At 35.3% G+C, this 11981-nt stretch overlaps 2 protein-coding genes across 2 annotated transcripts; one reads left to right on the top strand and one right to left on the bottom strand.

The window, feature by feature from the left end:
* Positions 1-1582: 1582 nt before the first annotated feature.
* On the top strand, positions 1583-6235 carry LOC131643157 (uncharacterized). The gene is made up of 9 exons (XM_058913308.1): positions 1583-1867; positions 3139-3356; positions 4302-4416; positions 4857-4946; positions 5118-5285; positions 5375-5494; positions 5565-5675; positions 5779-5860; positions 6007-6235. The coding sequence occupies exons 1-9, from the start codon at positions 1736-1738 to the stop codon at positions 6063-6065; spliced, it is 1095 nt and encodes a 364-aa protein (XP_058769291.1). The 5' UTR covers positions 1583-1735; the 3' UTR covers positions 6066-6235.
* A 389-nt stretch (positions 6236-6624) lies between these two features.
* LOC131643156 (putative pentatricopeptide repeat-containing protein At1g26500) lies at positions 6625-10351 on the bottom strand. The gene has a single exon (XM_058913307.1). It carries the CDS (start codon positions 10243-10245, stop codon positions 8743-8745), a length of 1503 nt encoding a protein of 500 aa, XP_058769290.1. The 5' UTR covers positions 10246-10351; the 3' UTR covers positions 6625-8742.
* Positions 10352-11981: the final 1630 nt, after the last annotated feature.

Raw genomic sequence — 11981 nt, 5'->3', positions numbered from 1 at the left:
TGCAAATGGGTGTATTATGTGAAACTAAATTCGGATGGGTCTCTCAACCGTTTCAAGGCTCGATTGGTTGCCTTAGGAAATAAGCAGGAATATGGAATTGATTATGATGAGACATTTGCACCGGTTGCCAAAATGACATTTGTTCGTACGATACTCTCTATCGCCGCTTCTAATGGGTGGTATCTTCATCAAATGGACGTGGAAAATGCCTTTCTTCATGGTGACCTGACGGAAGATATCTATATGACTCCTCCTCAAGGCTTATTCTCTTCATCTAAAGGTGTGTGCAAGCTTATACGCTCCTTATATGGTTTGAAACAAGCGCCTAGAGCAGTATGAAAAATTTCGCTCCACTCTATTTGGGTTCTCCTTTACTCAGAGTCAGTATGATTCTTCTCTATTTATTCATCGAACGTCTACTGGAATTGTCCTACTTCTTCTGTATGTTGATGATATGATTATTACTGGTTCTGATAATGATTCGATTCAAAGCCTTAAACAGCAGTTACAAGCATCGTTTCATATGAAAGATCTTGGTCATTTGCATTATTTTCTTGGTCTTGAGGTTCACTCTACATCCAAGGGTATATTCCTCCATCAACACAAGTATGCCACAAATTTAATTTCTATGTCTGGTCTCTAATCGACTACTCTAGTGGATACTCCTCTTGAGGTTAATGTTAAATATCATCGTGATGATGGTGATCTGTTGCCTGATCCCTTATTGTATCGTCAACTCGTGGGTAGCCTTAATTACTTGACTATTACTCGCCCTGACATATCGTTTGCTGTTCAATAAGTAAGTCAATTCATGCACTCTCCTCGCTACCTTCACTTGGCAGCAGTTCGTCGTATAATTCGTTACTTGAAGGGAAACTCTCATCGTGGTTTATTTTGTCCTACTGGCGTTGCTCCTAAATTGAGTGTTTATAGTGATGTCGATTGGACAGGGTGTCCTAATACTAGACGATATGTCACTGGTTGGTGCATGTTTCTTGGCTCTTCATTGATATCATGGAAAAGTAAGAAACAAGCGAGAGTCTCTAAATCGTCTACTGAATCTGAGTATCGTGCCATGTCTGCTGCTTGTTATGAAATGATTTGGCTTCGTGGTCTTTTGGCTGAGCTTGAATTTCCTCAATTAGAGCCAACTTCACTTTATGCGGACAATACGAGTGCCATCCAAATTGTTGCGAATCCTGTTTTTCATGAACGCACCAAACATATTGAAGTTGATTGCCACTCAATCCGGGACGCTTATGATGACCGCATAATATCACTTCATCATGTCAGTACTCAATTGCAGATTGCAGATATTCTTACCAAGGCTGTTCCGCGTCCACGTCATCAATTTCTTGTTAGCAAATTGATGCTCATTGACAAACAGCTTCAATTTGAGGGGGGATATGAATAAGAATTAATTTGTTCCTAGAATAAGGGTTTGTTCTCATTAAATGTAATTATTTAAATGTGAATAAGGGTTTATATATTATTTAGTGTAATCAAGCCAGTAGTTATTGACAATTTTAACTAAACTTCATTAGCTATTAATTAATCTCAATTCAATATTTCTTGATTAGAATTAGAATAAACTTGGTCTCACATTTATAAGTTCAATATTCAATTTGGGGTAACAAAATACTGTAAACATTTTGCACAGCACACCCAAATAGAACAGAACAAATTCGATACGCAGTAACGCAGCACAAGGAACAAACCAGCCAACCAGTCTAAAATGGAACACGACGAAGACGAAGACCCACCTCTTGCTGTTCAGATTCAACAACATGATGATGAACCCATTTCTCAACAAGCTTCTGTTGGTGTAACTCTCATCACCGGCTACCTTGGTTCCGGCAAATCCACGGTAATTTCCATCAAAATTAACACCCCTTGTTTTGTCTCTTTTCTAATTTCTAATTGGGTACTTCAAAGTTGTGTCCTTTTTCACTTTCTTTTTCGTTTCTTTTATTGGGTCATGTAGCTGTTGCTAAGGGTGTGCAAAAAAACCGGTTATTCATAACCAAATTAGTATCCAAATTGATCCACTTTTTAAAATCCAATCCAAATGTTAAAATATAAAATTGGGTATCCATTTTGTTATCCAAATATAAACCGGTAACCACAATAATAATGTGGTTTAGTTATTGGATACCCAAATTTTGTTATGTGTTAAATTTATATGTTTGTCTCTTTTTATGGTTAACCACATACTTATGATGAGAAAAGTTAAATTTCTCTAATAACACATTAATAAATTCTGAATTAAAATTTTAATTTTAAATAATTATTTATTAAATTAAAATGAAACATGCTTGCAGTATTTTTAAAAAAAGACTTGTTATTTCTAATATATTATATGATGATGAGACTTAATGATGCTAAATTGAAAATGAAATTTTTTACAAAAGACAAATTCTAACTCTCATCACCTATATAATACTAAGTTAAAAATGAAAACCTGTAATACATTACGCAAACTATTTCATAATTTTTATAACTTTTTTTATGATATTCCTACTAACTGATAACTACTACTAACTGAAAATGAAAATGAAAATGAAATACTTGTTATTTCATAATTTTTTTTATGGTATTCAGGTCTCTTAGTTATTAGGTAATTGATAACTACTACTACATAAAAAAAAATATCTTCAAATAATTTAGATTACCCACTACCACTTAAACTAGCTTAAGTTATGTTAACTTAATTAAAATAAAATTGATTTTAAGAATTGAATTGATTTTAAAAAGTTGGTATTCCTTTAAAATAAATAAACTAATTTAAGTGAAAAATTGGTTTAAAAAGTTAATTCAAAGTAAATAAAATTAATTTTAAATATTGAATTGGTTTTGAGAGAAGCCGGTTTAAAACTAGTTTTTTTTAAAATTGGTTTTTTTGTGAGAAACCGGTTTAAAACCGAACCGATCCACATGTAAACCAGTTTTAAAAAATAAACCGGTTTTATGAAAACGGTTTTAAGATCCAAACCAAACCATATATATGGTTCAATTTGGTTTGGTTTTTGATCCATGCACACCCCTAGCTGTTGCTTATTAGTTATTAGTGCTAGTTTTTGAAGTGACAGTGTTTCAATAGTTTTGAGGAGTTGTGAATTTGGTTATCTTGATTTTCAGCTAGTGAATCATATATTGAACTCTCAACATGGGAAGAGGATTGCTGTGATATTGAATGAGTTTGGGGAGGAAATTGGAGTGGAAAGAGCATTGATAAATGAAGGGGAAGATGGTGCAGTTGTTGAAGAATGGGTTGAGCTTGCTAATGGGTGTGTATGTTGCACTGTTAAGCATAGTTTGGTTCAAGCACTTGAGCAGCTTGTACAGAGAAAAGAAAGGTAAAACTAACTAACAAACAAACTAGCTAGCCAAATATTGAGACATGCGAAATTGAAGCACTTGACTCCACTTGGGTCTCTTTGTATTGACTTATATGAGTTTATCTACAATGCATAAGTACTTGTGAGCAGAGTAATCAATAGTGGCGTTACCCCGCTATAGTGTAGCGGAGCAGAGGCCGGCCGCTATGGGAAGAGTCTTAGCGGTGTAGAACACTATAGCAACAACTATAGGGTAAATAGCATGATAGCGGGCAGATCAGTTCTAGGCCCGGAGCGGTTTCTTGATCCTTTTCCCCTCTAAAAATCTGAAATTATTCCTTAAATTTACGTCACTTTAAGGGTAATTTTGGCTTTTTCAATCAAATTTGAGTCGAGACTCAACCTTAACCTTCCTTCATAGTCGTTTATGCACTTCAAGATTCATGTGTGTTTTGATTTATGAATATTTTATGAGTTGAGTAATTCGTTTAATTTTACATTAAATATATGTTTATAATTGTTATATGTAATTTGTCAAAAAAAAATGATCAAATTGAGCGGTCATCCCGCTATACGCCCGCTATCCACTTTTATCCGGGAATGACTACTCTGCTTGTGAAACTGTTTGAGAAAGATTATGTAAACAATTTATGACGTGTTCATAAGATGTTTTTAACTTACTTTCATATAATTCTTCAGGATAGCTTATGGAAATAGTTTATAGCTTTTGTGAAAATATTTGATTTGATTTCATCTTTTGTTATAGAAATAGCTTATGCATAAGCACTAATGTAACAAACGCTTATTTAAACCGTTTATCCAAACATAACCTTAATTGCCTAGTTTTGTGGTTCACTTTCATCAAAACCCCTTTTAATTCTGTCATGAATAGCTTTAATGTTCAGAAAAGTGGGTCATATTTATTTTGCAATTAAGCTTTTTTTTTATGTATTTTGTGTGTAGGCTAGACCATATATTGCTGGAAACCACTGGTTTGGCAAATCCAGCACCTTTGGCATCTATTCTTTGGTTGGATGAGCAGTTGGAATCTGATGTGAAGCTTGATTCTATCGTCACTGTACATATCTTTAACTGATGAAAAGCATTATTTATTTATTTTGAGCTATAAATCTTGGTTTAACTTTTTATAATGTATTTAAATTGCCTAACCGAAATATTTGTGTATAGCAAAACACACTTGTTTGGGTTGATGGTGAGTCTCGCAGAATTGTAGTATGGAAACATGATTTCATCAATCTTTACGCCAGTCAACACATTTAGTTTCTATCACCAGCAAAATTTCACTCTTCCTTGTACAAGAAATAGTTCTTGGAGACATTTTATAGTACTTGTCTTGGTTTTCACTAGTATACTTATCATGTTAGTTTTCTAGTAGTGGCTTAATTTCCTCTTCTATGTTGATAGAAGCTGTTTTTTTTCTTAGTACACGGTGACAAGAAGATGATTTGTGATATGTGAATCACAATATCTTTTCTATCTTTTTTTCTTCACATGTAGGTAGTGGATGCCAAAAATGTACGCTTCCAGATGAAGGAGCACCGTGGCTCGTCTTCATTTCCTGAAGCATATTTTCAGATAGCATTTGCGGTAATTCTTTATTATATTAATTGCATTTCTGTTATTGGTAATATATTTTTCCTTTTCACATTTAATAGCTGTCATATTTTTTATTTATTTGAAGATAAGAGAAAAATAGTGACTAAAGGATTGAGGGTTTAGGGTTTGTAGAAGTGCTAATAATTTTGCTGCTTGTTTCAGGACATTGTAATTCTTAACAAGGTTGATTTGGTATCTGCAGAAGGCTCTGGAGCTCTCAAGGAACTCGAAGAGGAAATCCATAACATTAACTCACTCGTAGAGATAATTCACTCTGTTCGATGTCAAGTTGACTCATCTAAGATATTGAACCGCCATGCTTACGATACTGTAATAAATTGTACATATATTTGCTCTTCATCTAGTCTTTTCTTCCCACCATGATGACCATAATTTACCTTTGCTGTCTCTCGTTTCAGAATACCGCACATTTAGAGGCATTGTTAGAAGAAAGTCGTTCTCTGTCTTCTAATAAGCTTCATGATAGTGGTGTGAGAACCATATGCGTTTGTGAGACAGGCACAATTGATATTGATAAGGTAGATTTTCAAATTTCATTCATAATGTTATCGTGGGTCATTCAATTATATAATGTTTAAACCATGGCAGACTCGTATATGGCTAGAAGAAATTCTTTGGGAGAAGAAATACGATATGGATGTATATCGTTGCAAAGGAGTCTTAAGTGTTCAAAATTCTGATCAATTGCATACTTTGCAGGTAAATTACGCTTCATGTCATTACAATTTTCCTTAAATACGGATTTTCAATTTAACCATATAAGATTTGGGTTTTAAATCATTTATCGGTGAAAACCTTACAGGCAGTGAGGGAACTGTATGAGATTGTTCCTGCTCGCAAGTGGAAGAAGGAAGAAAACAGGGTGAATAAGATAGTCTTTATAGGTAACTAGACGACATTTCTCGTGTCTTTTGTTTTAATGATTAGAAATCAAACTACTTACACTAGACCTCGGTGGTAGCTTTCTCTTGTGTAACCACGAATTTGAATATTCTTCATTTTATTAATATGTTTATTTTTCAATTGGCAGGTCATAATCTGAAAGAAGATGTTCTAATAAATTCCTTGAGAGCTCTTGCAACCTGTTAGGCTGTTTATTTGTATGGGTATAGATTAATAGTTGGGTTGTTAATGATTTTGAGATTCAATCAAAATAGTGTAGTAGAATCTCAGGTGTTTTTTCTAATCCCATTTCAAGTTCTAGATATCATATTGCTCAGCTCATATACAAAATATAATACAATTTAAGCTTTCCGTTATATGTCTCATCTTTAAATGAAAAAAAAGTCATAGTTTGAAACTTGAAAATGTAATGTTGTGTTGATTGATATTCAATCACTTTACTTGAGCGTTTTTTATTCATTAGTTATTATTTATGTAGATAATAAGAGAAAATGGAATGCAATTTAGATATAATTTTACTTTAAAAAAATATACATTTTTAAAACACAGTGATTAATTGAAATAAAAATTGTTTTTTCATTTATAATTTACAACAGAATTTTTTCTGTTTTCCATATCTACTATTCTATAAATTATAAAAATCTCATTGCTTGCATTTGTTGCCACAACGGATGATAATTGTTGATAGAAGTGAACCTTAAAAACACTCATCCAATTGTATGAAAGATGAAACTAAAAGGAAAACTTGATTCAATATGTTTCTAACATTTCATTCATTCATTGAAAAAAAAACATATCATCAAGACTTTCTTATATTGAAAAAAGCACAAGGGGTCCATATCCCATTACACCAAGAGCAAAACACAAGCCTTACAAGACAAGAAAAAGGAACAGAAACAAAACAGACTGCAAAAGAGAAAACCACAAACAACTAGCCACAAAACACTCCATGAAAACCAACCTCCAAATAATTAAGAACTGTAACAGAATGCAGAATCCGAAATCCAAAACCAAACAAAACAGACACCACCAAATCGCACCAAAAAAAAAACCAAACCCACGACTGCACTGCTGCCCTCCCGAACACACCTGCAACACTAGAGCCAACCGCACAAACCAAACAAACAATATGCTTAAACCGAGCAAGAAAAACACCGAGCCTGATTGTTACACCAATCAACCCAGAAAATATCCTGACTTCCTTTGAACATAAAGACTCAGATTGGCTTCCCAATCCACCCAATGGGATTTGAAATGACCCTTGACTTTAACTAACCACCACCCTCCTTAAAATAATATATCATTTCTAGTAAGCCATAAAATCCAGCACACAGCGAGCCAAAAGAAGCAGAAAAAATTGGCCTTAAAGATCTTGTTAACCAAGCTGCAAAAAGAAGAAAGATGACTACCTCGTCAATGCCTAGCCATGTGGAAAACTAGCTTCCAAACCTGCCTGCTGACGGCACAATCAAAGAACAGATGAACCACCCTTCTACAGCTGCAAAACAGAGGGGCACACCAGATTAAGGTTGCCACGGATCATCTCCCGCCTTGCCAATGCACTCCGAGTAGGGAGTCTGTCCAGAATAAGACCAAAAATCAGAACTTTGGTGGGAGCTTTGGATTTCTATAACCTGTCCAAAACAGTCAGCCTGCAAACATCCACAGTGGTACCCAAATTACACAGGAATCGCAAGATTTGACAGAAAAACCGTGATTGAAAATCCACCATACGAAAGCGTTGTCCAAATCACAATTCGGTTGCACTGCCTTCAGAGTTTCCAGCAAATCTAAAAGCTGTGCATGTTCTTCTGCAGAAGAGTCATCCTTCACCAAACCAATATGCCAAATCCAAGTGTCCTCATTCCAATAATGAAAATCAGAAATTCTGCCATTAGACAGTGCTGAGATTGCAAAAATATCCGGGAATAGAACACTGAAAGGAGTTGACCCTAGCCAAAGGGAATTCCAAAATCCAATAACCTTTCCATTGCCGAGCTTGCAAGATATTGACTTGGAGAACCAATTTCTGCTATCCACATGATGAAAGGTAACAGACTGTAAGTCTCTCCACCAGAGAGATTCACGATGTCCTTTAGAAGGAATTGTTGCATTCAGAATTCTGTCTTTAATATTACCGTATCGGAACTCAAACAAATCAGCCCATAAGGATTCCTTGTCATTCAAAACGCTCCATAGCCACTTGCTAAGGAGAGAGATATTGAATCTTTCACAATTCTTAATCCCAAGCCCTCCTTCCTTTTTAGACTTGCAAATGTCCTCCCAACGTAACCAATTAACCTTCCTTTTTTGGTCACCCCCTCCAAATAGAAATGATCTCTGTAACTTTAAAATTTCATGAATAATTGTCTTTGGAGCTTTGAAAAAAGAAAAGAAACAAATATGGACATTAGTAAGAACCACATTCAACAACGCGACTCTATCTCCTAGGGATAATTGCGTCGCCTTCCAAGATGATAATCTCTGCCTCATCTTGTTTAAAATGGGTTTCCACGTCTCCCTTCGCCTTAGATTGGCTCCCACCGGAATCCCAAGAAACAAAAAAAGTGTGGATCCAATCTTACAAGCTAAGAACGTGGACGCAGCTTGTAAGAAATCATGCTTAGCATGAATACCAAAGATCTTACTTTTACTAAGATCGACACACAGACCCCTTGTCAATTCAAAGCCTCTTAAAATTTAACAACAAGTCCTTGAGATCATATACCACTTGCAAGTCAGATTTCTCCACTACCACTAAGCTTAGAAAAAAATCTGACATTTCATAAATCAAATGCTTCATTTCTAACCAACTTTTAGTTTTTTTTACAACAATCTGCATAATACTTACATGGCTTGTTTATCATACATTAGTATCTTCGATTATTGGAAATCTATTCCTCCTCCTATCTCTAGTTGCCATCTTCTGTCCATATCTCTCCAATATGTCTGCCAAATCAACTAACCCTACTTCCTTCAACTTTTTCGCTACATCCTCAAACATTACCGCACCTTCCTCATTTGAAAAGTAATGCAAAAACTTGTTATAATCAAACCTCGGCACCTCCATCCCTCTATCCATCACCCTCTCCACATACTTCATAGCTTCCTTCGAATGTCCAACTTTCACCAAACCACCAACAAAAATAGTATCAAAATTCACAAGAGGATCACTCCCTTTCCTCCCTCTCCTCCCCAAATGACCCTGCAACAACATTATATAAGTATGCATATTCGGTTCGCAACCTCTCTTTACCATCTCCCTAAACACTTGAGTCGCTTCACTTGCTCTTCTCAACTTCAAAAGCCCTTTTATCAATCCATGATAAACACTTATATCCACAACATCAATCTTCTCCACAACTTGATAAGCCTCTCTAACTCTATGTTTTGCTAGAAGCCCATAAACAACATATCCCAACGTCAAACTATCAACCAGAATACCTCTCTCGCACATTTCATCAAACACTTCATGAGCACGATTCATCATCCCTTTTTTACACAACCACTTAATCACAAGCCTATAAGTCGAAACACCAAGTTCATCCATTCTCTTCAACCTCATCGTTTCAAACAGCTTCAAAGCCTCGCCGAATTGATTAACCTTAAAAAACGTCTCCATAAATTTCTCAACCGCGTCAACATCAGGAACAAAACCTTCATCCACCATCAAATTCCATATCTTAGAAGCTTCAATCAAATCACCCTTTTCACAAAACCCACTAATCAAATGCTTATAACTAACCCCATCAGGTTTAATCCAATCCTTCATCTTGAAAACAACAAACTTTGCTTCCTCAACAAGCTTAACCCTACACATTTCATCAACAACTTTATTCAATCTCTCAACACTATAACCACACCCATTACAATTCATCAAGTGGAAAAACTCCACACACTTTTTCAACTCTCTAGCAGCACCAAGAGTCTTCAAAGCAATCACAAAGGTCTTATCATTAGCCAAACGACGAATCGCCGCTTCGTTAAGAAGGTTCCAGAAGAGATCAATGTTGCGAGACTTCGAAACAACATCGAGCATTTTGTTGGAGGAAACAGAGGAGTGAGTGAAAGTTGGGTTTTTTTGTTGTTGTGTGAAAAGGAAGAAACGGTAAACGGGTCGCCATGAGTAAGGGAAATTGTTGCAGACTTGGAGGAAGAATTCGTGGGTGAGTTGGAAGTTGGAAGAGGTGAGTTTTGAGTGGAGACGTGACTCGGGCGAGTTTTGCTGTTGGTAGAGAATGGTGCAGACTCGGAGGAGATCTTGTTGGTTTACCGGTGAAATGGGGTTTGAGAAGTGGCGGCGGAGGGGTTGTACGGTGTGGTTGTTTGTCAATAAAAGTGCGGTGGCTCGTCGGAGAAACATCATAAAAAAATAAGAAGTGAGGTAAGTTTTGAAATTTCGGAAAATAAATCTCTAAACAAAAAATATTACAATTAGATTCTTCACTTATTTTATTTTTCCAGTTAATTTGTTGTATAAGGATTTGAAAATTAAAAGTGGCAACCAAACCAAATATAACTTTGAGCAAGCCATATGAGTTAAATTTATATTATCATTGTCAATTCTTTTATGTAAATTATAGGAAATTGAAAAATAACATTAACTAAACAAAATTATGTTAAACATAATTTATTAAATGAGAATAATGCTTTAAAAAATACATCAAATACATTTTCTAGAATAATTATATAAAAACAATTTTATAGTATAGAGACAGATTTATTTTTATTTTTAGTTTTATGATATGTTTTTATAAGAAGACAAGAAGACCCATTAGAAATAAAAAAAGATTATTATTATTAGGGGAGGTGTTTTTAGAAGTTATTTATGGACTTTATATTTAATTACGTTTTCTGCTGGCCCATGGCCCTTTAGGGTTCTAGTAAACCCTAACTATATATTGTAAGGTTTACTCTCATTAATGTTATGAAAAAATTTTGAAGTTGTGTTATTATTTCATCCTTAGGAACTTAGATCTAGTTTTATTTTGTTAGCAAATATCTATCATTGGTGCTTTCATCCCTCTTACTCATGGCTCCCCCTAAACCCAACAACCCTTCTTCTAAAGAAATTGTAGAAGAAGCTGTCCACCTAGCCCAACTCCATTTGAGTAATGCTATACAAGAGACCGAGATGCAAATGGATGAGCGATTCCACGCAGCAGCAGATCTAGCGCAACAACTTGGTGAAATCCATACAAGATTTGATAATGAGAAACAAATTGCTGATTCTAGACATGAATCGGTCATGGAAAACCTCTGGCTGCTGTTAGCGCAAAGATTACCACCGAACCCTTCTACTTTTCCGGCCACTACTGTTACGGCCGCCACTGTTCATGGTGCTACTCTCTATGACGGCACTGTTCATGATGGTACTATTCATTCTGCAGCTGGTGTTTCAGGTATAACTCAAACCTTTTACTCTATTCCTATGCTCACACAACCCATTCCCCAAGTTGTAACACCTACATACACTCCCCTACGTCACTCAGCAACCTTTTCCAATACCCAACAACACCACAACACTACAATACCACCCAGAACTACTGCCGCCCAGCCCCCTACCCCATTTCCTCCATACCATTCTTCCTCTTCACCTTTTATCCCAAACCAACACTATAATACCCCTTTTACCCCCCACATTCCCTATCACTCAAACACTCAAATTCCACTTCTACCAACTGCCCGCTCTCCCAAACTCGAACTCCCTATGTTTGATGGTTCAAACCCGTTGGATTGGTTGTTTCAAGCTGCCATTTTTTTAGTTTTTACTAGTAGGAAACCCGTGCGTTCGCGTTCGCACGGATACTGGTTTGGGTTGGACCGGATATACCAGATACATTTCAGGTTTAATTTTAAATTGAGAAGTATTACATGAAAATTAAAAGCATATATATTATAATGTTGAAAAGCAAAACTAAATCATTTGAAAGACAATTATTTAAAAAAGAAAGACATCAATAATATATATTTCAATTAATCATATATAATGTTAAAATTAAAAAGTATTGTATAATATTAAATTAAAAATAATTGGAAAAAAAATAGATACATAAGTAATTAAAAAACAAAACATTTTTATCGTATTTGGATTCATAGATT

This window comes from Vicia villosa, unplaced genomic scaffold, assembly GCF_029867415.1.
Source record: "Vicia villosa cultivar HV-30 ecotype Madison, WI unplaced genomic scaffold, Vvil1.0 scaffold8, whole genome shotgun sequence".
NCBI lineage: Eukaryota > Viridiplantae > Streptophyta > Magnoliopsida > Fabales > Fabaceae > Vicia > Vicia villosa.
This window is presented reverse-complemented; position numbering and strand designations above follow the sequence as displayed.